The sequence below is a fragment of the Oxyura jamaicensis genome, chromosome 2, assembly GCF_011077185.1.
Source record: "Oxyura jamaicensis isolate SHBP4307 breed ruddy duck chromosome 2, BPBGC_Ojam_1.0, whole genome shotgun sequence".
NCBI classification, from domain to species: domain Eukaryota; kingdom Metazoa; phylum Chordata; class Aves; order Anseriformes; family Anatidae; genus Oxyura; species Oxyura jamaicensis.
Window position 1 is genome coordinate 34,324,136 of NC_048894.1, and position 27,390 is coordinate 34,351,525.

Consider the following 27,390-nt stretch of genomic DNA (forward strand, 5'->3'; position numbering starts at 1 on the left):
AGCGGCCGCCGCCCAGCACATGGCTGCTGGGCCCGGCACCGTGCGGGGGATGCTGTTGTTCGCCAGCGAAGCCCCAGGGGGGCTTCCACGGAGTCCCTAGCTACATCGCCTTCCTCCTGGCTATCTGTGCCCCTCACCTTCCTCAGGGGGTGAAGGGCAGCTGCACTGTTGTCTGGGCAGCCGGTCATGGCGGGCTCTGCCCGCTGAGCCCTGGTGCCGGGGGTGTCTGCAGCAGGGACCTCCCGTGTGGTGGCACGGCCCGGACAGGGGCTGAGGTGGATTTGGTTGTATTTTCATGTCAGCTCAGCCAGGGGAGGGGACGGTTCATTTTGCTAGGTGACTTCCAGTCACGTAACACAGACAGCTTTTCCCTGAGAACTGCCAGATGACGGCATTTTATGACATAATTACATACAAAATCCCTGAGACATCCTCTCAAACCTGACTGGGATCACTGATTGTCAGAGGATCAGCGCCTTGTGTATGAAATCTGTATGCACGGCCCTGCCGTGTGTTCGGCTGCAGATTTGCAACGTTTGGGTCAGTGCTGTTGGCATGGCTGGAGTCCAGCCAAAGCCCCAGTCCAAATGTGAGATCCCAAGACAAGTTTTCTGGTTCTCAGTCTGGTTCAAGCCTTGAACAGCACTGGAAAATGAGAAATGCAGTCAATGGAGTGTGGTGGACAGGTTTATGAAGAGTAGTGTACTACAGTGAGCTCTGTGACTATAGCTCACCGCTTTGAAACCAAGGCAACGCCAGAATAATAGAACTTGGGTGCTTATGATAGGACTGGTCCAGGGAGAAATTGATGAGTCCATGGAAACATAAGGAGTAGTTCTTCAAGATACTTACTGAGTATCAATGAAATATTTTTCAAGCGAACCCTGCCCCAAGCCAGGTTCTTTACTTTTAGGTCAAAGAGAGAGCATTTGGGACTGTGGGAGATGGTCACAAATGTTGAATCACCAGATCTTAATGGAGTAAATCCTGGCCTTTGGAGGAAAAGCTGAACGCTGGATGCCCTTAAATGAACAGTCCTAAGCGAGAGGTGACGGTTAATGTATATTGTGGAAGTAGTATCCATTTCTTCCATTCTTTTAACTACGTACATCATCCAAAACTTCCAGTTAATTTCAACAGATATTAGTCTGTCATCCCTTTCTGATTCTCCTAAGTGACACCCTCAGTGAATCAATGATAAATAGATTTCAGTTCTTAGGCTGCACCTGCTCACAGAACAAATAACCCAAATGTTACTAAGTAGGTAGCTGCATATGTGATTTTTTTTTTTTTAATGGGCTAATAGAAATAAAAATAAAACCACTCTTAGAGGCTCATCCTGAGAAAAAGCACCAAGTCCTCAGGAGATTTCTTTCTAGGATCAGTACCGAGTTGCAGAATCACTAGCTCCAGTCACAATCTCCTGCAGGGGCTAGTAATAGCACATTCCATCAGCAATCACGTGCTTACCCGTGGAGTGGCAACGTGTCATTCATTTCCAATGCAAGTGTCTGCTAAAGCAGATTTTGAGAAATCAAGCCAGGAAGTGGCACTGAAACACATTACCATGGAAATGTTCTCTGGGGAGGGAGGAGATGGAAATAGTGAAACTTGCCAGTCAGTTTAAGGATGTTACTGGTGGTTGGTGTGCACCACATAAGGGGTGCCTGCACCAAGGAAATTTCTGTCTTTTCAAGGTAGACACAAGCTAGCATATGATAGTTTTAAGATGCTTCACATTAATTAGAAGAGACAGAACCTGGTCTGGGTATTAACAGACAGTTTTGGGGCCATGCAGCAATTAACCTAAAGGTTTCAAAGGCTGATATCAAAACTGGCTGCAAATGGGACACATTGAGAATTGAACACATGCCGTGAGCATTCCGTCTTCATGAAAATGCTCTTCAGGTATACTGCACAGCCAAAACTTGCAGCACACAGTAGTTCATGACTAAGTGGGAAGTCAAGGGAGAATGTAGTATCAGAGAAATACACGTGGTGATTGTGGTCTGCACTGGGATCTCTCTGCCACACGCTGAATCTCTGGAGCCAAAACACGAAGTTCATCACTTCTGCATTAGAAGATCCTTCTGCATTGCTACTGCTTTAGAAGATCCTCTTGTAGAATGTGCAGAAGGAGAAAAACAGAAAGTTTTGCCTGTGTGGCAAATGGCCGCTGGCAATGAACAAGCTTTGGATATCTTATTTAAGTGAAGTGGGACAGACAGATTACACAAGAACTTCACAGCCACAATTTTAAAAATGAATAATACACATCACCTGTAAGTAGTCACCCATATGACACAACAGATGTAGTCTGAAAGGAAAAGGCAGAAAAGTCGCATGCTGTTTAAATACCTCTGAAATTCCTCAGACGTGATACTAAGAAATCATTGAGCACCACCAGATGTCAGCATTGCAAAATGGTTATTCCTACCAGTTACAGAAGTCTGCACCCTATAAGCACTGTTTATTAGATTTTCTTTTTTGTTTGTTTGTGTGTGTGTGTGTGTAATGGCATAATCGGTTCTTACGGTTTCCAGTCATTAACATTAGCATCGGGTATACGTCTAAAATTGTCTGCAAAGGGGAATTTCTTAAATGGCTGTTTTTTATCTCTTCATCTTAAAAACTTTTTAAAAAGCTTTCACAGGGTTGGCATTAACAGCCATACTAATGGTATATTGTCCATCTACTGGTCCTTGTAGCCATCATGGAGTTGTTTTAGGCTGCAGCAAGAGATTGCATACTAAAATGCAGGCTCTCTATTGACATGTCAGGAAGTTGTCCAGAGCTCTCTGTTGTTGCACGCCAGGCTTTATTTAACCCCTCGTGCTGGCTACAGAAGGGCCTGTTGGCTCCAGTTCTGTGGAGAAAACGCAGAAAAGGAAGTGTGGAATTATGTGGTTCCATTTACAAAAAAAACAAGGATACTTGGTGATGCAAATCTTTTTAAAGGTGCCCAGCATCATAAGCCAAATCGCCATGAAGAGAATGAACTATTTTTTTCCTGTTAATTTCCTTTTGCAGGAATACAAATCTGAGCAGGTTTGTTGGTTTGTTTCAAATCAACTAACCAGCCTCATTTGTATTTTACATTACAACCCATCTGCTGTTTTGGTGGAATGTTCTTTAGTTTTCATCTATACTATTAGGTGCTGAGAGACATTTCTTGCTGCAAACATCAGCCTTCTCACTGTCCCGCTGGTACGTCTGTCATCATCCCCTTCCAAAGCGCCTGCGCTCAGTGACAAGCTTAACAAACAGTAAGTTACAGAATCGTGTTTAGTGGAGATTCGTGGGAGGGCACATTAAGCCAGAAGGGACTGTGAGAGCTCCAAGTAGCCAGAAAGCCTTTCTGCTGCATTTCTCCACCCCTTTACGTGAGCTTCTGCCCATTAAGCTCTTCAGGAAGGCAGTGGGAAGGTAGCATCTTTGAACATTTGAAGGTTTTGTCCAGGAGATGAGTTTGGCCACAATTTAGAGGTGATCTATTTCATTGTCAGGTTCATCTCTGTTGCTTTTATGGAACAATATGAGGAAAAAGGGGGGTTGATAGTGGCACTTTTAGTGCAGTGAAAGGAGCAAATGGAGAGTGCCACACTGGGACATGCAGAAGAATGAGACAGACAGACATGTTCGGTGGAATCAGCTCTTGGTGTCTGGAGTAGTGGTGTTAGCACAGAGGGAAATGGTACTATGTTTACCTTCCTGTAGGAAATATCTTCTGGCATAGGACTTGCCTCTGTCACTGGAAAAGCTCCTCTCTGCTATGACTGTATTTTAGGGTGGCTGTAACTCTACAAAGATCATCCTGTGAAAACCTTGTGACTATCTGATGATTTTCCCATAAATTTAGGAAATTGTTAGAAAAGTTAGGCTAGGATCATGTGTAACAGATTGTGGTTACCTAAGGAATCATCTAGTGATGCCTCCAACAATAACATGGAAGGCAGTTTGCATGAAGCTGCACAAACTAAGTGCTCCTAACTTTAAAATGTAGATTAGATGGCAGCCACAGAACTTTGTTTCATTTATGATAATGGTAAATGAAGACATAGGGATAGATAACATTTTTTTGCGTGTCTCAGAATTCTTTTTCCATAATAGTTTATTATGAACCATCTGGCCTCATTAATGTTTTATCGAAGACCATCTGGCTGTTGTATTGTTCAAGCTATTCAGCAGCAGAACTTCATCATAAACTAACCAAAAGGAATGGCTACTAAACTCTTGTGTAAAAGCCCCAGACTTTTATGTAAGTCCTATGTAAACACAGTTCTTTTAAAAGCGTATTATTTTATATTAAACTAGAAGTCTAAGAAAGACATAAGAAATGAAATCTGAAATTCGTTTCTTAATTTGATTAATCATAAAATTATTTCTTCATTTCTTAATTTTCTTCTTTTTTTTACATCTTTGGTTTTTGAGCAGTTGGAAGAGGACCTATAAAGTCAAATGACCAATTGTATTAAAGTAAGAAATATTAGGATTTCTTCTAAAAAACGTTGCAAATCGAGGATGCCTGTCATTGAGCTTCCAAAAAAATGAAGCCCTTCATCTTTTTATCATTGCACATAGATGTTACCGAGCGTAAGCCCTTTGGTAGGGTTCTTTGGAATACAACTGTACAGCACATCGCAGTATTTAAAGGACAGTTGCACAGCACCTAGTAGGAAGGGCAGCTAGGTAGAGCTGACGGTAAGTGATTGCATAATACGCATTGATTGGATAAATTCTACCCCAACTCATTGTTCTGCTGGTACGTTTTCAGATTAATAAAAATACGTTGCTAAAATTAGTGCAGTCCATATTGATGTGGTTACTTATAGGCAACCTACAGGCTACAGGGGGTGGAAGAACTGAGGAATGCGTGTCTAAAGAAAACATAGACAGAGTAGGACAAAACTGGTATACCAAGAGGAGTTAAGGGATCCACAGGGAAGAGCCTATGACTGAAGTTGCCTGTAACAAAGAAATATCCTTGATCAGCTCCCGTCTTTTCTTCTGGTTGACACAAGTGCTCTTACGTGCTCTGAAAGGATGTGTGTGCACAAGCACCTTCACACTTACCCAGCTGTGGGAGCAAATTATTTGCACAGAGTTTTCCAAGGAACCCGCAGAGGACTGCAGTTCCTCACAAGGCAGCAGGCTGGCTGGTGTTTGTGTTAGGTTGATACAGAACTGGAGCACAGCCGTAGTCAAACCTTGCAAAATGTTCAGAAGCTAACATTAATATTTCATTGAATAACACCAGATGGGTGTTTTCATCTCCTGCAACATTTCTAGCAATAGCTTTAGTGTGATTTAAAACAAATTTTTGTGTCTCCCTTTTGTTTTTTGAGGTTCCTTTGTTGTATTTCCCAATTATTTTACAACTCCATGACCTCCATTCTCACTGTATGTTGTAAGCTCAGTCTCTCTTTGAGAACTGAACTATGACTGGAATTCCTGTTCCGGCACAAATTGAAAGGAGTCTTTCCAGGAGAATAAAGTAAATGCATTTTTTCAGTACCTACAGAGACGGAAACAGAGAAATTGGTTTTGAGAGCTCTGAAGCAGGCCATGGCTCACATAAGAAGCAGATGCACTGAGGAGATGACTGCAAATGGCAAAGAAACCAGAATGTCCTGAGGAGCTGCGAGGCTGTGCTGCCACTGCAGGGTGAGCTGGGGCTCCTGGGGCTTCCCAGGGCATCTGCAGCAGGAGCTGCCAGGGACCATCTGCATCATCTGTAGAAATGCACATGGCAAGGGAGGGCCAAAGGAAAAAAAAACACCCGTTTTGCACAGAGATGATAATTCATACAGTCGGGGAAGAACATACTCATTTTCCTGCTCTAAAATGAAGCAGGGCGAGAAGAAAACAGTTCTTTTCAAAACAAGGAACAAGGGCTGGTAAGCAGCTCAAAATGTGTGGGCTGCTAGTTGTGTGGATATCGATGCTATTTGTTTTATCACAATGACATGTATAGACCAGGTAGTCATTATGCTGGAAAAAAAAAACAAAAAAAAACAACAACAAAAAAAACAACCAGCACCTACAAGACAATGTCCTGGCCTGTTCTCTCACAATTGAAAATGTATTTTTTTGGGCTCTGCCATGGGACTGAGACCGGTGTCCTTGCTCCTTGAGCTGCCCTTTTTGTCTGAGTGACACATTGCTTTTGGTGATAGCATCTGGAAGGGGTGGTGCAAGTAACCTTGGGTGGATGACTTTCTTATTCCCAGAACCTCCCTCTTTGCAACTGGGAGATAGGAATGCAGTTCTTGCTACAGAGTTGTTTGTAGTCATCTAGGTTTTACTTGGTTCTTCCAGAGGTACTCTCCAGCCTCACCAGTGCCAATATACCATAGTGGGAGCAATGCAACTTGAAAGAGAGAAGGAAGACCAGCTGTATCCTGCAAGGAAGTGTGAGTACAAGAGGAAACAATGAGTAAACAGTGCTGGCAACACGTGAGCTGCTCTCATTTGTTTCCCTAGGACCTCATGACTGCAAACTTCAATACCAAGAAACTTATTTCAACAATATGTGCTCTTCCCTCTCATTCCTTCCCTCCATCTTTTCAAACTAAGTAATTCCTGTTGGTACCTGTGTCAGAGCCAGCGTTAGAGTAGAAAACATTCACACAAGCATCAGTTTAGGAAGCTCTGTGGCTATACAAAATACAGTGGAGAATTGATTTTCCCATCCCCCTAACCTGTTTAGCTATTATATGGCTCTAGTTGTTTTCACAAGATTTGTTTCACGGACTGAAGTGCAAATAGCAAACAGTGAATACAAGTAGGATGATCTCTTGACTTCACTCCATCTTCGGGTTGACAATAGCTGAGATGATAGCAAACATCAGAGTAAACAAAACAGTAAATCTCTCAGCTTTTAGACAGGTTCTCATCTTTTGATAAATCTACATAATCTTCCTTGCTCTGGGCAGCAATCAAGGCATTGCAGACATACCCTCATAAAACTTCAGAAGGAAAAGATTGCTCAAGGCTTGTACTGCAATAATTCAAAGTAGTTTTACTGCAGCCTTTATCAAGGCATCTTTTTTTTTACATGTATAAAAAAAGAGAAATTTGTAATTTAGGAAATCAAGTTTTTATTAGATAAATACTTTATAAATGAAAAAAATGTTAACTACGCAAAAAATTGTATTTTCAAATTCTAACATCTGGTCTTGTTAAAATAGCAATTGAAACATAGCTCAAACAAAATCCTAGGAGAAATAGTGCCCTAACAGAAAGCCAAGTATTTCCCGAAGTCTGTGAAATTAGAGACAGGAACCTCAGCTGATGCGTTCATACGCAACATCTTGTCTTCCAGGAATTTATTATTGTTCCAGGAGCCTATAAAAACTTACCTCAATGAATCCACAGAGTCAAATTCTAAGTTAACTTAAGCCTCCGTTACACTCAGCTCAGTAGAGCCATGTTGATTTACCTCAAATGAGGGCTTACACATAGCAATTTGAAATAAATCCCTTGATACGAAGCAAGCAAATATACAGGTGTGTAAGTAGGCAGCAGAAATTTACATCTGGACAGCTTTTAACCCCTTAAAAAACCTAGACTAAGCCTACAGCTTGTTATGCATCTGCTGCACTAGAAGGGGTACCCAAGTTAAAAATCAGTGATCTGAGCATGGAAAGCATTGCTTGCAAGATGAAAAAAAAATGTAACAGAGACACTGAAAAAAAGGAAAAAGAAGCCAAGATGTGACAGTTACTAAGCAGAGCAAAGCTTTGCTCAGCTGTCAATGTTTTTCCTCACGCTATGGTGGTTTGAATCATTTTGCAGTAAGCATTGACTTTAAAATAGAGATTACTGTAAATGAACAGACAACTGAGATTAAACACAAATTGAATGCAAGGTCTACATGAGCCATATTCACCTTGCACTTCTATAGAGTAGACAGCATATTTTATTTTAGCACTGACTGCAAGGTGGGAACTCGGCATGATATTAGCTCCAGGGGCAATCATGATTAAATTCACCCCGTATCCATTTCTCTGTGAGAGGAGTTCCTACTGCCCTCAGTGGTCATGATCAGGGCACCAATAATAAGGATCCCTTGCTGTCTTCCTCTCCCTTTTACAGTTACAAAAAAAATCTTCACTACTACTGTAAACTGTTTTTTTTTTTTTTTTTTTTTTTTTTTTTCCCCAGTGAACTAAATGTTAGCTGTTTCAGAGCAGATTTACTCCAAGCAGAGTTACTTAGAGCAGATCAAATCTCTGAAATCAATCAGAAAGAAGTGATTCTCAATGACATCATGGTAAGTTTTAAAGTTAAAAGCTCAATATACAATCAGAACATCTGGATTTCACAGAACAGGAGATTCTTGCCCACTATTGCTGCATTTCTTGTGGCCTTTCTCATTATCCTGCCACATACAACAGCTGAAGATGTTTTGTGGGGTAACAGATTCTTTTATCCAAATTTCTCAGCTCTTCCTGGAACCTCCATGCTTCCTCCCACCAAACCTTTTTTACACGTTGAGTCTGGGAAGTGCTGCAGAGCTGCAGTCTGGCATTACAGGTTGGTCAGGAATTACACTCATTGTACTCCCACATTTTTCGTGACCCTAATCCGTCTGTATTGTATCTTACACACATATGGTGGGACTGGGAGACACGATTGACAGAGTTGTACTAAACCATCATTCTGCGAGGGAGAAAACACCACAGTGTTTTCTTCCAGCTATTTATTTTATCCAGCAAATACTATGTTTCCTTGCTTTTAAAAGTTGTTTTATGGAGAACATGCGGTTTGTGGTCTCCACTTTCATGCTAAAGCACAACATTTGTGCTGCACATCTGTCTACTAAAAATTGCTTATAAGAATCAACGTGGAAATGTAAATGAATTCCATCAGCTTACCCCTTCCCCTGCTCCAATGTCTGGCATAGTAGGCAAGTGACAGTACTGTACAGTGTGTGCAGGTAACTGGCAATCAACTGGAAAACCGCAAAAGTTAACTCTAAGACAGATTGTGAGAGTGATAAATAAGACTTCTAGCAGATGGAAGCTTTCATACTTGCCATTTTAGCAGGTATAAAACCCACAGATCACTACAGCAGCTAAACTTGTTTCAGCTGTCAATAACAACCTTTGAAGAAAGATGCTCACAACCCCTGGGAAAAAGTGAGGGTGCTCTATGACCTTTTGCAAGTCTGATTTATTAACATCCAACTAAACTGGTTACAGAGACAAAGAAGTAAATCAAATTGCACGTCAAGGTGCTCCAACAGTATTACAAATTTTTGCAGTAAGGAATGCAGAAAACAGGAATGATCCTGACTACAGCAGTTTTTCTCAAAAAATTGAGTCAGTGATAATTCTAACACGATACCCTTCCTCACCCTGAAATCACTAATGCCCTATCAAAACAAACAACAATTTCAACATTTAGCAGCTTTGCATTTGTAATACCTCATACATGTGGCATATTTTCCAATACCAAAACTAGTAAAACACTCAACATAAATACAAGACTGCCTGATTCTCAGGTGTACCAAATATTCTCATAGACACCTCGAAGAAAGGGAGCTGAAGGAGCTCATCATCTCCCATGGATCAATCTCCAAAACATTCCCAAAAGCTTTAATACAGTTTTGTTTTGTACAACATTAACACCAAATCAACAATTTCTATAAAAAAAAAAATGAACCACCTATTTATTTTTCTAACATACAGCGACTATTTATGTGGAAAATTTTTCTTATTGCTTTCAAAAGCTGCAGCAAGAACAGTACCTAAGAACTGAGCAGTTCAATAATATATTTGGTAATAAGTTACAGTTACTAAACTTCAATAGATAAGCCAGATAACATTTGCAATTTCTTAACAACTCACAGCTGCTGGAGTAAGTTGCACCCACCAGTAGCTAGAAAATAGAAAGGATGAGTTAGTAAACACTGAGAAATTTATTTATAGCAGGCAAAATCCATGAATGAAAACACTACCAAAAGAACCATCAATTTTAGCTTCACTCCTTTGAATGGGACCATCCAACTCCAGCTCTTGCAAGATGCACTCAGTTATGTGGAGGGGTTGGGGTTTCATCCTTCTCTATTATATCTGCATGGTAGGCCAGGTTCTGTACTCTTCAGCTTGCCTCCACCCCCCTCCCCATTGTATGAGTAATGTACAAAAAAAGCTGCATTGAACAAAATAAGATACACTGAAAATTTCCTGCTCTGCAAAGCTGATCATCTAGAGACACAATAGAAGAGATTTACACAAAGCAGATGCGAGAATGTTAATGAGGAACATGCCGAGCAGATGTAGCTGGATATTTCTGTAGCACCCTTACCAGGCTGTGGTCTGGCTCCAGAGTACAACTGTGAAAAAGTCAAGGAAAAGGTACAGAAATAGACCGCAATGTTTATGGAAGAAGTTAATAACTACAGCTTTTAGGCATGTTTTGTCATTTAAAATCCTGTTAGGATGGGATGTTTTACTATTCTTTGGGATTTTTTTTTTAATAAAGAGAAAATAAGACACTGAATAACGACTCTAAGATACGAGGGGGCCACGCAGAAAACCTAACAGCACTGCAAACAGCTGAGGGAAACTGGGGGGCAGGGTCTTCATTTATTTAAGACCAGCTTTGAACCTTTGCCCAACCCCAAAGCTGTCCCTGGCTGGATGTTCTGGCCCTGTGAATTTGTGTTCCTCTGTCCATCGATCTGGCTTCAGCAGCCTGAAACTCTTCAGGGACAGTTTAATCAGGAAAGTGCCAAAAAATAAGGTGACTGAGTTTGCAACCACCACCTCCTCCAGGGGCCAGGTTTTAAAAGAAGCCAGCAACCTTGCTTCAGGTCCCTCAAAGAAGGACCAGCTGATTTTCTAGGCTCTGTATGAAGAACCTAACTACTTGACTGGATCTGTATTTCAAAAAGTAACCAAAAAAGGTAGACTGATGCTGGCAAACTAACACATAAAGCATAAACCTGAGAGCAAATGTGAGAAAAGGGATGCAATGAGTAGTGGCGCACTCTAGTTCCACTCAGTCTAAACAGCACTTTATCCTTCCAAGAGTAGTGTCCTAAACAAGTTACCCTGTTGTTTCATAACACCAAATCTCTGCACCAAATTCAGAACCGCAGTGTCAAATCTGAACATTTGAGAACGCAGCTGTGGGTTTCTGTTTCTATCATTACTATTTCCTTGGACTTTTTTTTCTCTCTCTTTGCTATCTAATTTGAAAACTGAGTAGTGGTTTAACACCCAAAGGTGTGAACTGCTCCATCCCCTTGATGTAAATTTATAGTAAGCTTTTCACTTTGGGAAGGGGTACACAAGGGAAGGGAGAGCTCAATGAGTGGTGCTCAAACTGCCCCCCCAGTCATATTAAGTAATGTTTACAACGTCATCAAGAGTGCTAAAACAGCAGGCAACGGTCAACAGGAAATTCTGGGACTCATCCATTGAGCTGAAGAGTTTGGGAGTCACTGCTGCGCATGAAAGGATGCAGTAAGTTGCTCGCTATTTTCTTTCTACTACTCAGGCTAGAAAGACTCTAAATGTCAATCACTAAAAACAACATATGTCTTAGTATATTGCAGAAAGCTCATGTAAGTCAGGCACTCTAACACAGCTGAAGTTTTCGGAAAAATCATTACCAAAATGTCATTATTTTAGCAAGAAAAACTACAGATTGTATTAAGGTTTGTGAATGATGAATATATTTTTTTTACAGAAATACACAAGTAACAGAGACATTTTTCTTCCACTTCTTAATATACACTTGTCAGAAGCTTAACAACTACACCCAACTCCACACAAAGATAAGCAGGGACAACTATATTGTAGTTGGAAGTGTGGGGTCAGAGGATCATTCCTGACTGGTTACACCGGGTTTTCAGATGTGTATCAAGGATTTACAAAAGGAGTTCTTCTGCAACAGTTTTCCTTTGTTTATCTAAAAAATGCACCGGGTTCTTCGTGGGCATTATTTTACTGAGGAAGATCATAAAATTCTGAGTTTTGCCTTCCTGCTACGGGAATTTTGTCAAAGGAAACAATTTTCTGTAAGGCACTTCCCAGCCCAATTCTCCCTGTCATTAAGTAAATGTCTTTGAGACATTTTGGATTGGAAGATACAAGACAACAGCACCAGTCTGATTTCTCAAAAATCATGACTCAAACAGCCAAAATGAAATTAGTTTTTGTTTAACACCCACAGATTTTAATGTATTATGGTTCTTTAACTCTCTTTTTGCCTCTAATCCTTTAATTTTGAAAGCTATCAACTACCAGCTCATATGACATAGTAGGGGGAAATCCACTCCATATGTAGAAAATGAAAAAGCAGCAATCAGATCAGACAGTATCACAATAGCTGCCAGATATGACAATGAGCAAATTTCAGGTATCCTCCATAAATTTTACTCCCTTTCTTAAAAGCTTTTTTTTTTTTTTTTTTTTTTTTCCTTTCTCCTACCTCCTTTGTTGTTAAATGTGTGTGATTTTTCATACAAATTACCAACAACAAGGGTAATTACAAATATCCATTCATTCCTGTGCCAAGTTTTGATAATACAAGAGTAAAACAGGAAGGGCTCAAGCCATGAAGAGATTCTCATTTTCCTTGAAAAGCCAAACAGTCCCCAGAGGTTAAGATTTCCTTCGGAATCAAAGCACAGATTTTCTTTTCATACTGACTTGAACCTTGCCTTGTTGTAAGCTGCTGGAGTGCTAGCTGAATCTTTAAGAGACATATTAAATAGAAAAGAGTTATGCTAACTTTTTTGGTAATAAATTACAGAAACGACAGCGAGCCAGAATTCCTGGGCAAAGCGAATAATGGTGAAAAAGCATTTGATTGTAAGACAATGAAGCTTCAAGGTAACAGGAAACAAAATTTAAATATACATCTAAACTGATACCACGGATTTTGTTTAAAAATTGAAGTTTTTGTACTATTTCCTTCATTACATATATTACATGGATCCGCTTTAATGGGTTTTCTTTAGAACAATGCTGTAAGATGTAAAAAACTGTAAAAGAAAAAAAAAAAGGAGGAAGAGAGCTTTTCTAAGGTACTAGTGCTTTTCTAAGGTACTAGTGCTTCTAAGAGCAACCCTTATGCCTGTATTGTCCATTTGTCCCAGTCATAAGCCAGGTAAACATGCCAACAACATTTATCATAGATAGCGTGTATTTTCTATCTTTGAAGTGGCATGGTGGCATGTAAGAAAAAAATGAGGGTTGTGGTGGATATAGATCTAAACTTGAAAAGTGTTTTCTTGCCAGAGAGTCACAGACACACAGAACAAACTTGAAGAATGAGTCCGGGTTGAGTTGCAGGTAGGTAGGCAGGAATGCAGTTAGTTCATGAGCACTGTGATTTCATGGAAAGGAAAATAAATAAAATTGCCCATCACTGTAATCTTCATTCAAAAGTGCTAATTCTGCTACATTTATTTCCTGGTATATTTTAACCTATAGTTTCGTACTTTTGCAAATCTACCCAAATGTATAAAATTACAGGAAAGAGAAGCAATTGATTTAGTGCAAGACACTTAATATTTATCTGAACGTAACAAACAAACAGAGGAAGATCAACGATTCCATACATTTCTCCATAAGGCAGATGGTCATTTGTTAAATATAAGATCTTAAATATGTTGTTTATTTTTGAAGAGGTAGAAAATATCAAAATACTAAGAAAAAAAATCTAGATTAAAACAATCAGTTTGCTTACTTTTTAAAAAGACTTACTGTTGCAATTTTTAGGTTAATAAAAACAAATGAAGCTATGGAAGCACAGGATTTTGTGCTCTGTATACACATTACTTACTGGAAAAAGAGAGAGCTGCTTCATCTAGTCGGTGCTCAACCATTATATACAAAAGACCGTCTCCTCCTGCCCTGTTGGGGGCTATAAATCTGAAGATTCCCAGTGGAAAATGCTGTCGATTCCTGAATTTCTAGCACTGCTTTTAGCCGTACACTTATACAGCCATCAGTCCACTGAAGTAAGCTCACAACTACTCCTTCCATAACGCTAGTAAGAAAGCTAATAGAAACCAAAGCTTATTTGAATCTTTTCCACAGGCAGCAAAGGATCGTACTCAGGTTTCAGCACCAACTGATAATGCGTTTTTAGGAATTTAGACCAGCCCAGAGACAGCTGAACTACTCATTGTACTGTGGAAGCCTACTTACAGTTTGAGTTACTAAGGCTTACGCTCACTTCTCAGCACAGCTAGGAGAAGCTGATGCTACTGTCCCCAATGCAACTCAATAAGGCATAAGTTAACTCAGAACTGACATTACCATCACACCTGGGAAAGTAGTGTAAAAGCTCCTCTTTTCCCTCTAGTTGTTAACATTCAGTGCTATTTATTAAATATTTTATAAAAAGAAGTTAGGGTATTTATACATTCAAACAATCATTGCAATAGAGTAGAGAAAACAAGTGAATTATCATATCCTAAAGTAAGCACAATTCTGGAGATATGCACACTTGCACACATACAACCCCCCCACACATATATTATATGTGTGTGTGTAGAGAGATATATATATATACACATATATTTATATATACTTCTTTTAAATCAGATCCAAGAAAACAGCACAGCACATCTTCACTTGGCTCCTCTTTCACCAGAGGACAGGATTGTCCAGTTTGGAAAAACCAGGTTCTTTTCTAAGGTCCATGTAGGTTCCATTGCTCACCCAGGAGTCATCTTTGGATTTCCTATCAAAGATTAAACAGTTGTTTCATTTTTTTTTTTTTTAATGTAAAGCTTGTATTTTCTATATATTTGTTGTGTGGTGCAACAAATATACCTGCACTACGCACAGATACCCAATCCAGCCCACAAACCAGGTGCAATGAAGATCAGTACAGCAATCAACGTAAATCAGAGCTTGTGATTTGTTGGAGGGAGAAATCTAAATTGAAAAGCAAAATGCATGTTTCATATCTAACCTAACGTTCGGTCACACTTTTGCTATATAGTAATTAATTTTTTTATTCTGTCACTTAAAGCTATAGTACAAATCTCAATTTTTCAAATCCTCATTATAAGGATTCAAATCCCTATCCTTATTTACAATTCTCATTGTGAAAATACAACACAGTATTAAACTTTTATTTTCTCCTGTCTGTTTAGCCTGCTGGAAGGAAAGTTTGCTTTTCTGTAGTTAGCTCAGCAGTTCCTCAGACAGACACTGGCCTAAGCCATTTCCTTTTTGCATCTATTTTAAACCTTTCTGCGTTTCTCCAGTTCTTACTCCTCCCAAGTGCAGTATATATCCAGAAAATAATTAGGATCCCAGATCTGTTAACTGTGATACACAAGCCCATACAACATTCACCTTTGGTCTAACTCTTTCACTGCATCCTCAACAGAGAAGCTGGAGGGCAAAAGGCCACATCCTCGCTAGCATTCATTTTTGTCTTTCAGTAGCTGAAGTCCCCTGTTAATTGATTTATTACAGGAAGAAATAAAGTCCTATCTAAATCACAAATATCTTGCCATTACATGGGGGAAGCTTTCTCAAAAACATCCCTCAATATGAAAGGCTTCACCTCTGCACACTGCTGCACAAGGCAATCCCACTGAATTCAGCAGGAGTTCAGCAGAGATAATTAAGCTAAAATGACCTTTGTCACCTTGCTTGAAATAATCAAAGATGCTACGTTAACTCCTCAGGCAAATTCAAACTCGGACCAAATACCATTTGGTCAAGCAAAAACAAACAAACAAAAAACCCACCACCACCACCACCGAAAGAATTTAGAAGAAGCCTGGGAAAACCGGAGCCTGCTTTATGGTAGTTTAGAACAAGATCTATAATAAACATTTCAATAAATGATAGTATATGCTAATTGTTGTATAGTACCTGAAAAATCTAGGCTGATGCTCTAAATTGTTTTCTTCCAGCACCTTCCGTCGTTCTCTCTGTAGTTGCTCAATTCTCTGTTTTTGCATTTCAGCTCCTTCAATATTCCCTTCTTCTAGAAACCTGTAGCAGCAGCAATGATAAAACACACAATTGGTGCTTCTGTCCCCATCTTTGTCAAGAGCTCCAGAATCTAATCTTTGCAGCAGGTGGCTCAGTGTTTGAAAGGTAAAAAACTACATCTGCAGACAACTACCTTAGCAAAAAGCACCAAAGGAAAAGTAATTCTCACATTAAGCTCAAAGGAATCTTTATATTAGAACCTTTTCATTGGAAGATAGCAATGGTAGAAATTCCACTGCAAAAAGCAAATTCAAGCGTCTCTCAGTTTTTGGCTGTTCAAACACAGTATGCTTGACAAGTTTTAAAACCATTGTAGAAAAAACAGTTCTCTTGCAAAGTGAAGCATCCAAAACCATTTCCAGAAAACACTGGTTCATAATGACCGGACCGTCTCTCGATTAAAATGCCTGTTTCAGATGCAGAAGTAACGTAAAAATGGAAACACTCTGCAGGTACCTACACAAGGTAGCCTGAGCTTAGGGGTAAGTGAGTTTAAGGAAGATTAAAACTATTTGAGGAAGGTACTTATGCAGGAAAACTTCTTACCTTTGGTCTGGCCTAAAACGTGTATCAGTGGATGGAAGTAATGACCTAGTTTGCAGGTCCAGTTCATTTAACTCCAGTGCAAACTGAGTAAATCCATACCACTGCTCATAGTCTTTAGGCATTGGATCTACAGAAAAAAATACATAAAAAAGTACATTGAGAATTCCAATTAAATGTTACTGTCTATAGAAGGACAATACCAAACTCCCCTCAGTCTTTTTATTTTTTTTTTCTTTGTATCTCTGAACCTGGTCTCAATTTTGGAGGAATAAGAGGCATCTCGTAAGTTGAATCTGAGCACAACTGTGATGAAACGCATGCTACAATCATAGCGCTTTTTCAACCAACAGTAGACAAAAACCCATGAGGTTTGGGAGAACTTTGGATATGGCTCTGATTACAGAGCTGAGCTATGTGGGCTATCCTCCAATGTTTAATACGTGAATCGCAATTCTGTACACAAAAACGTGGGGGGTTGTTTTTTGTTTTATTTTGTTTGTTTGTTTTTGTTTTTCTTACTTATAAAGTCCTGAATACCTCCTTTATAGCCAGATATGAAAATGAGGGAGAATGAGGAAAAGGCAGGAAGCCGTGGGATTAAGATCTGAATATTATTTAAGTTACACGATTTATTATTCTTCTGGTCTAAATTTTAAATGCTTGATAAATTTCTAAGATTCCATATAGAAACAAAAGAAATTGGGGCCTAATAAGTGAAAATAAATAGATATTCTCAAGCAGACTTGAAGTTCTGTATGTCAACCATTCTGGTCACTGACTTGCTCTCCATATACAGTTCGAAGATGAAGTCGTCCCACAGTATAAACTTTCATGCCACTTCCCAAAGAGCCGATGCACAACTTTCCCAGTTTTATCCATGACACTGCCTTCAATCTCGTGTGCATTTGGATTCCAGTACTTTGCCTAGAATCAAAAGGAACAGGAGGAAAAAGGTGTGTGAGAGATCAAGCACAAGTGCTATTGCCATGCTGTATTTTTCTGAAATGAAAATTACTCATTTAGGTGTGCTTTACATATCATGCACAAAGAACTGTACTATTAACTAGCTAACTAAAATACTACTACTGAGACCTGTATCTATTCTGTCTGCCTTTTTAAGGGCAGCACTAGGTGAAGCACAGCTGACTTTGAATTTTGAGCAATGACAGAAAACACTGATTTCTGACATAGTTACTGACATCCTCCCTAGATTTGCAGAAAAGGGAAAGAAGAAACTGTTACTCACAGTCATCTCCAGTTTTGCCAATTTATAATATCAAAGGTATAAAACTTACAATCTCTCCATCTAAAATGTGAACTCCAAACATCTATTGCAGCTCTGCAAATATATTACAGTGCTTTCCATTACGTACCTAAATGCTTCACTCGAATGCTTCTTAGGAAGCACATAGTATTCAGAGGTAGGAAAAGGAAAATGATGATACTCACTTTCCTTCTGGTGCTGAGCACGTCAAGCTGCATTGGTATGCTGAAGTACTTAGAGACAGGCCATGCAGATAGGAGCTATGAAAAGCACAGCCTTGCTCCAGCAATCAGTATCAGAAAACTGAGGTCAAGGTAAGACTCCTAGCATGCTGTGCAAAATTTCTGTGGTTAGAAATGTTGGCATTATTTTAGGATTTAAATTGATTTTCTTTTTCTAGGAAGAAATTATTTACTACCAAAACCTAATCTTAATTTCAGTTATGAGGGCATTTCATGAGGAAGTTATATATTAATACCTTGTACTGAAGCAAAAGCTTTGAAAAACAGCACAAGACCTCGCTTAAGCTCCTCCACCTATCTGCATAAGGCTACAAAAGTGCATTGTTTGAAATACCCTGCGTAAGCTCTGGTTCTACAGCTGCTGGATGAATGCAACCACAGCGCAGAACAATGGCTAAGCAGGAAACATGCAGTAAACCACTGTCAGTAGACAGACACCCTGTGCCTACCTCTCTCGTCAAACACAGACTAGGTTTTTGATGATGTTTCTTCCTTTCCCTTCCTCATACTTATTTCTGCATCTCAGCTAGAATCACCTGAGAACGATGTTTTTATTTTTCTTGCCTTGCTCTACCTGTTGAGCTGCAGTTCATTTAGAGCTCACATTTCTCAAAGAATCACAGGTAATTACAGAACTATAGGAAAACACAGCGTGTAAGCAGTTGTACTGGGTTTCAGCAGACAGCATCCACCCCCTGTGGATGCTAGAAAGGGCACTGCCAGAATTGCTGCAGTTCCTGAGTCACCTTTACAAAAGTCAGTTTGCAGTAACAAGTGTCATCGTTAAGATTTTTGATGATGATCTCTCCGTAGTGTTCAATCCATCTTTGTCCACTTAAGATGTTATGGATGCAAGATGTCACCTTGTTCCATGCAAAGTGGTCTTTAAACCTGTACGAAAATACATACAGGAGAAGTCACACACCATGTTTAAATTAGCTTACAAACTTCTGAAAAAAATACAGAGAACTCAATTAGGAAAAAAAAATGAAATGGAATTTTTTTTTTTTTTTTTTTTTTTAACAATGCCTCAGTGTTCTTGTTCCCATACCTTCTTCTAATAAACAAAGACCATGGCAATCCCATAAACAATCCTATCTCCCAGAAAACCCTTACCACTTCTGCTATAAGCTTTGGTCTTGAATTCAGTTTTCTCTCAGTTCTGCCTTTAGCCTGAGCATCCTTTTTTGTATGCAGATCTACATAGGGTATTTTTCTCACAGGGATATAAAGCAGCGCGTGGAGACCCAAATGTGAATCAGAAAATTTTCCAGTTCATCAGCCCACCATGGGTACTAAGCTGGTAGTTACCTCGCTACTGAACCTTCACTCACATCCTAAAGACCTCTCACTCCACAGCTTAATCTAGCCACTATGAATAAGAGAGCACAACATCTTTTATACACGCTACCTTTTGGATACTATATTGGGCTATTTTTCTTTTTCCTTTTTTTTTTTTTTTTTTTTAATAAGGAAGAATAATTAAATTTGTAGACTCTCTTTGGAAAACAGATATAATTGGAACACCATTCAACTTTTAGACCTCCATTTCTGCAACCATGCTGGATATAGGCCAGAATTTTACTTGTTGATCTATAATGGGCACCTTGACAAGCCAGCATAGGAAAACTGCAGATTTTACTTTTTTTAAAAAAATAATCAAATTATACTAAACTACAGTTGTGACTGCTTACTGCCTTGGATAATAAATATTAGATATGCTACTGGTGCTATTTATCACTTATAATAATTACTTAAGCAATGAGGACAGCTATAAGCTTCAGCTATAGACCTAGACTCCATGGTGTTAGGGTCTGTACAAACACAGGTACAAATATAGCAACAACCCCCAACCCTCAAATTCATAGCTTCCTTTACCATGCAGCTTTTCCATGCAACTCAGCTTGAAATTCAACCAAAGTATGAAAATACCAACTTTGCCTTCTTCAAAACACAATAAAAAAGTGACCATTTTATTTCATCTTTTGGTTTTATAACTTTTGAAATATTTAGAGCTTCTGGTCTTTTTTTTTTCCTTCTCTTTCTTTTTAAACTAAATCATAATCACCAGTTCTTCCAAAGGTCTCATATACACAGCACAGCTTGTCCTCATCTGGATAAATGTAACTCTGGTGCACGTGAGGATGTGTGTATCTGTGTGCAAACAGCAGTATGCATCTGAGGCACTTACGCTGGAAGAGTTACATGCGTTATACCAACTGGAACAATTTCCATGGACTTTCCCCAGAATTTGTTTTTCCATCTTACATCTGAAACAGGAGGAGGAAAAAAAAGAGGTTTAGTCAGAGGCATGGGTGAATCAACCTTTACCTATCTGGGTTCTACTTTACTTGTAGGAAACGCAAAGTAATGAAATGCAACATAATAAAGTGTCTGAAGTTATGCTATGGACCTTCTAACAGCTGCAAGTTTTTTCACATTAGCGTTGTTTTAAATAGAAAAGCACCAGAGTTCTAGAAGTCATCTCTTAAAAACCTTGCAAAAAAGGGGAATTTGAATAAGCTATCAACAGTGTATGTTCATCTGTAATTCAGTTCCTAGTGAATGAATGCAGACGTTTCAAAAACCCAAACCAGAATTTCCAATACAAGAATATGACAACTAACAACATCTACAGTGAAGAAGCAAGAGGGCACAAAGGGCACAAAAGTGGAGAGGATTTAGTCCAACTTCCCCTGGAAGTTTAACTGGCCTTTTAAAATCTGGTCTGAATCAGAGAAAGGACTGCCCAAGTCTCAAGTCATTTCCTCCAAAAAAGAAGACGAGAAATCTCAATGCAAATTCATAAAACTTTCTCGAGGCAGTTGTTAAATTAGCAATTTATTTCATGTAGAAGTGAAAATAAACATGGGCAGGGAAGCATGGCTGAAAGGGTATGGAGTTAAATTAGGCTAGATAATCAGGCAGTGACTTTCCCAGCTTCAGAGCTGAGTGGGTAGTACCCTTGCTGTATTAGACTCCAGGATTCCCAATTCTGTTCACTGAACAATTTGAAAATGAGGGAATAAATCTCTAGTCTCAAAAAGATTTTAGTACACTAACTACTAACTTCCTAACTACTGCTTCCCATGCAATTGCTGGGGGGAAAGTCTTGTGAGATAGATACTCAACTGGAATTAGGAGATTACCTATTTCCCAAGGATATCCATGTGTGTTACAAGACTGAGCCACATCAAGCTGCCTACCATCTTTCTTTTTGTTTGTTTTTCTTTGGAAGGTTTATGTTGGGTCAGTATCTTTAGTGACAGGAAATCTGTCATGATTCCTACAATGCACAGTAAGAGGTCCAAAACTACCTTGACTTCATAGTTGAACTGAATTCTGCACTAGGTTTCTTTCTTCTGCACTGGGATGAAAGAAAAAGAGCAATGGCAGACCCTGCAGAGTTCAACAGTTAAAATGTATTATCAGACTGTGTTCTATGGCCTCAGAAAGTCACACAGAGATCATTAAATTGCAAACTTCTTAGGATCCAGTGTGTAACTTCATCATGCAAAAATTTTAGGAGAGCTAAAAAAAGCCAAGTGTTATTTCAAAGCCATGCTCAGACTAATTGAGGCACAGACACGGTGATAGCTGGAACTTTCCATTCTGCATTTCCATTGTTCTTGTCCTTTCAAATAGGTTCTGCAAAAGTCGCTTTAGTTTCTTAAGTAAGGAGAAACAGTTTCTAAAATAACCATCCCTGTCAGAACCCAGTCTTATGGCTGAGATAATACGCTAAGTGGAAAGATATTTGCACAGAAAGATCTTACCTCATTGACAAGCTACCTTTATGATTAACTTAGTCTTTCCACATAAGTTAATATAGCCCTCTAACAAGAAGCCACAGCATTTACAAACTGCCTTTGCATTGGAAAACATCATTGTCTAGCTCTCCCTTAAGCTCAGCTAGCCATGCTTGAAAACAAAATAAACCAGACAAAGCAAAGGAGCCCAAACCCTGCTGTAGCCTGATTGAGTCTTCTGGGGTCATCAGGACCAAACCTCTTATTGACCAGATTCTCAGCTCTTATCTTTACAGAAAAACTTTGTTCTCTAAATGCATGTTGCGATAGACAAGCAACAGCAGTTTTCCAAGATCTGTTAAATAAATCAGTCTCTTCATGTTTTATTAAGACTGGCTCTTATCTAGTCTTGTATACAAAGTATTCAGGAAATGAATAAATTTTTGTCATCTCTGCTTTTCAGCTAAGAAGAGAAGAATTCTTGTCCTGTATGTGTTTATAAAGTGCAGAATTGTGTTGAATAATGATACCCAGACTAATGACAGAGTCCCAATTTCTGTTCAATACAGCTCTATCCATAATAACTATAATCAAGTCAGCAGAGTCGATCATAACAAAAATAAATGTCATAATATGGCCACATAGTGAATTGACAAAACTCTGGGCAAAGGATTTGAACCGAGTTAAAAGGCACAGTTATGTTCTTTGTACACTCCAAAAACACCTAACAATACAGGTATTGTAACTGGCCGACATCTTTACCAGACTTACGGAGCAAACAAAGCTCCAGCACAATATTTTTTGATCGACTGAATGTTAGTAGTCAAACAGCATGAAATCTTACATGCTGTAATAATACTAACAGAGAAAGACATGGAGAATATGTTTGTCCTTGCTGTTACGCGCATTCCTGGAAATCATTTTCAGAACAGGATTACAAGATCTGTCAGGGCTCAGAATTTAACTTGTGGTTTTTCAAGCACTACTCTAGCTTGTTTTTATAAATAGCTTGAGGTACAACTCTTCTCTAGTAAACAAACCTCCCACACATTAAAAAAAAAAAAAGAGAGAGAAAAAATACTTCAGCAGATTTTGAATAAATGCAGGTATTTGTAAATGAAAAGAATGATCAATAATTTTATAAAATACTTGTAGATTTTTGTAATGGCAGAAAATACAAGTAAGAAGCATGGCAGTAAGGCTAGGATTTCTTAAAGCCATTCTGATGTGATATAAGCAGGGAAATTAACCTTTTCCCCGTTTCTGGATATTTCATGTTAAACACACAAAGAAACTATTATGAAGGCTGTAAAAGTAAATGATAGACGAAAAGTTACCTTGCCAAAAAGCAAAATTCACAGATTCAGCATGGCATGCAGAAATAGGTGGATGGTGACTGACCTAATAGCAAGACATGAAAGGAAAAAAAGATGGACAAATTAACACTTGAATAGTTGTGTTTTTTTTTGTTGTTGTTGTTGTTTGTTTGTTTGTTTCCCCCTTTTTCCCCTTCATTTTTCATTCATATGTGACATTTACAATCTGAACATTTGCTTTTCTTTTACAGTTCTTTCCTAAAGGGGGAGCCGGTGAGATTAGTAAGGTACTGAGACCTAAGTAGACTTGAACGAAATGGGAAGCACACTTTAAAAGGCCTGTGAATCTGTTCATCAAATGAAAATGTAACTATATATTTTGTATGTTGTCTCTAATGCGATAATTACAGTTAATCCGAAGGCCCCATTCATATATTAACAGAAGCTGCATTTTAAGCACACAGGAAAAAAGTAAAAAAATACCAACCAAACAAAAAACAAGAGGCTAAATTATTCTGTACAGTAAATACCTACGGAACCCTCAGCATGAGGGAGGAGACAGCAATCAGCATCGCTGAAGGGGGCCAAACGGGTGGAGAAATAAAACCATGAAATTCCAGCTACCAACACCCACCTACTACTGCACAAGTGAGACCTCAGGTTTTTCTTGTGTGAAACTCTAACCACACACACTGCATTTTATCAGCGTTGGGTAAAAGCACATACATGAACTAGGGCAATGACCAAAATTGCAAAGTGAGGACTGTAAGTAAATAAATACACAATGCATACTATTAAAAGAAAATAGTAAATAATAAGGTGATTGCACAAAGCAAAGGCAACCACTCCTTCCAAGCTGTACATTCTCCCTTTTGGGTGACCATGACTTAAAACTGACCGGGTCCAATACTCTGGTGTGTAATACTGTTCTTTGACAAAAACACCTTTATTTTCAAGTCAAGTTGCTATTTCCTACAATTAATTTCATTTCATAACCACATACATGTTTCAAATGCAGTTTTACTTTCTTCTGTGTTGTTCATTTTGCAAATTTGTTACTGAGCTTTTCTTTCTTTCCTTCTTTTGGCATCTGTTTCTTCACTGAACAACCTCTACTTGGTTAAAAAAGTAAAGCAGTACTAGTTACTGTCAGCTATGGCCTAATCCACCAGGTGCAACACTCTCTCTCTCACATACTGCACCCAGATTAAGCCCAGATGTCACTATAATTCCTGGGTTAAACTTAGATCTCACTTAAACTGTTATAATTTCAGAGTAAGGTCATGGAGCTAAGTGGAGCTATTCTGAACACACTCTAGTCATACAACAGCATCGCTGCCATTTTATACATTTTGCATATCTACTCCATGGATTACACATTATCCACAATAACAAGTTATCTACAGTAAGCATCAAAAGGCTTGCACAGACAAGCAATGAGCAACAGCTCCTGATGGAAAAAGAATTATTTAATGCCTGCAAGCTGCATGAAATTTCTTTCCTCCTACACCACGCTCCTTTCCTAACATTCCTACACCCCATACTAGCGTAGTAAAACTTTACTGATCTATAAAGTCTTGTCACTTATTACACACAGTTATAGAAGTTACGAACAACTCAAGAAGCCTCCTGTTTTAGAATTCTCCTTTAGTAAAAGCTGCCTTTGTACTGATTTGTCCAACATCAAGGGAAAAAACTTCTCAATTCAAACTCACATTAAACTCAGTATCGAACATTCATTAACCACTTTGCTACTCCAATTTGATGTTATGTTGGTAACTTCAGTGTGCTGCTATACATTACCTTAGAACTAAATACAGTCAAGTAATATACACATTGCTTGAACTCTGATTCGATTCTTGCTTTGACTGCTTTGCTTTTTTTCCTTATTTTTACTCTTGCCCATGATACTTCCTGAGACTAAGGAAAGATCACATAGCATTCCTTTTTGTCAGCTGTAGAACATGATGTACAAAATGTGTCAAAACCACAAGCTTCTTTTAAGACTTTTTCTGATCAAATTTCTAGATTGTACAGCTTTGACCATGACACTTTTGTATTTTTTGTTGTTGTTATGTCTAGACAAAACGAGACAGCTTTCAATAATTCTTACATCCTGATAGGCACCAGAATATTTATCTCTTTTTAACATATGCCTCAAGCTTAGCAATTTTGGTAACTCAACTGGTTTAAATTTAATATTTTTTTACCCACACTTAATAATTACTCTTCTATTGGAGGACTATTTTCAGCAACACCCACACCTTGATGTGCTGTATACATCCTTCAGCTACTAAACTGTGGTACCAGGCTTAGCCCACAAAATATTTGGACAGCAAGGAGAAATATTCAAGGTGCCATAAAAAATACTAGTGGTTGATCAACTTGTATGAGTGAAATATTTATCATTAAAAAAGACATTAAACAGCTGAAAATACAGTATTTTTAATGATCACACAAAGGAACATGACAAGAACATGAAGGCTTGTTGCAGCAGTGATCAGATTTCAGCATGGGGAACTGTACTCCCCTTAGTTATCCGTTATCCAGCTACTGGAGTAGCCAAATGGCCAGCCTTTGCTTCTGATTGCCAGCTGTAGGTTGTCATGTTCCATGCCAGAGTTAGCTGAGCTTCCTCAAAAAAAAAAAAAAAAAAAAAAAAAAAAGCAATTTCCTTCATTTTTAATTCTGTAGCACCCCTTGAGATTTGCTGGGGCTAAGTTTAGGTAAAGTAATTTTACATTTTGTTATTAACTCTAAAGGATAGCAGCCATGCATTCAGAATTAAGCAGCCTATCAAACAGCAAATGTAAGGGTTGCAGCATACCGTACCTGTTCTGCAAAGAACTGGAAACCCTTATCTTCCCGAATACACTCATAGGTTTCTCCAAGAACAGGATTAAACGGCTTACTTCCAGCTCGGTAGTAACTGGAGGCATACGCGGATACTGCAAATGCAGCTATATACACCTGGGAATAACATACATGGAATTTTGGTTAATTAACCACAGTAATGCACATTTTTTGGTATAGATTCTGATTTAATAGAAGGAAAAAAAGGCCTTATCCTGACAAGTAATTCTTTATTTTTCCATCATTTGCAGAGTATGAACGTGTATGCCTCCTCCTGCAAGTTAAACACTGGATCATGCATTACAGAAGTATTCAGTTTTCAGAGAGTCATTCAGGGGTTCACTGATGGATGGAGTTACTAGGATCAAACTCTGCAAATTTAATCAACTGAACATGGTGTCTCCGAAAACTGTTTGAAACAACTCAGCCTTTTGGAACATGCACAGTTCAAAGCAGTAACTTTAAAAATCACTGTTAGATTTCTTTTAACTGGCTTTTTTACAGTTGCAGTCTGTGATTCTATGGATCTACCCACTAGCCTTTTCCTAAATATGGCACAGGAAGCATTAAAAGAGTTTTCAGAAAGTTTATTATGTCCAACACAGTTTGAATTTCCTTTTTTCTCCTGCGTGCTATTACCTAATAATGAAACTGCTCTTTATTACAATTAAGACACAGGAGATCCTTCCAAATTATTACAGTCAACACAGCATAATTCCTCCAAAGCCTGAGGAATTAGAATTAGTTTTGTTCAATTTATGTCTCCTATGTACCATTTTTCTCCCTTTTCATTCTCTCCTCATCTCGTGAAAGAGTAGATGCTCTCCTTTCACAATTTCAGAAACCAAATTGATAAAAGACCCATTCTAAACTGAACTACGGCAATTACCGTGCAAAAGCTAACATTAATTTTGCCTCGGGAATTTCTCAAAGGCAAAGAATACTTCATTCTGAGTCAATTTCCAGATGATAAGTTGTAGGAAGGAGAGAAAAGATTTCTTTTCACTCTGATGTGAATAACTACTGCTTATTTCTTTTTAATGCATGTTCTCAGGAGAACAATAAAAAGATTATGCACCTAAAAAACAAATAAACAGCCACACCCTCTATCCTGAGAACAGACACTAAACTGTAATCCTTGCAGAGCGTCAGATTGAAGCAAGATTCTTTTCAAAAGTATTTATAACATAACTATTTACATTCATTAACAGCCTCATTTTAACATAAGATATATTGACTTGGAAAGGCTTGATTTAGTTTAAGGTGTAATCCATAACTTTCACTTAAGAGAATTTAGAAAGCTTTAAAATCCTTTATTTACAGACCTTAAGAAAAGATTTATTGTAACTTTCATACTCATGAGAAAAACATATTAACCCAATTCCTCCCTCTTTTCTCCAAGTTTCAAATCTTGAAAGAGTAAGAATAAAAAAG

General features: G+C 38.6%; 1 protein-coding gene across 6 annotated transcripts in view; it reads right to left on the bottom strand.

Moving 5' to 3' along the window:
- Nucleotides 1–11,177: 11,177 nt before the first annotated feature.
- OSBPL3 (oxysterol binding protein like 3) overlaps nt 11,178–27,390 on the bottom strand; it is a 92,969-nt gene continuing 76,756 nt past the window's right edge. For all 6 annotated transcript variants that reach the window (XM_035316208.1, XM_035316209.1, XM_035316210.1 and 3 more), the window contains 8 exons: nt 25,936–26,073; nt 23,125–23,188; nt 20,230–20,308; nt 18,785–18,929; nt 17,312–17,456; nt 16,533–16,659; nt 15,864–15,986; nt 11,178–14,712 (listed from right to left, as the gene is read on the bottom strand). In XM_035316208.1, coding sequence (XP_035172099.1) covers nt 14,616–14,712; nt 15,864–15,986; nt 16,533–16,659; nt 17,312–17,456; nt 18,785–18,929; nt 20,230–20,308; nt 23,125–23,188; nt 25,936–26,073 — 918 coding nt within the window. In that variant the 3' untranslated portion in view covers nt 11,178–14,615. The remainder of the gene's footprint in view (nt 14,713–15,863; nt 15,987–16,532; nt 16,660–17,311; nt 17,457–18,784; nt 18,930–20,229; nt 20,309–23,124; nt 23,189–25,935; nt 26,074–27,390) is intronic.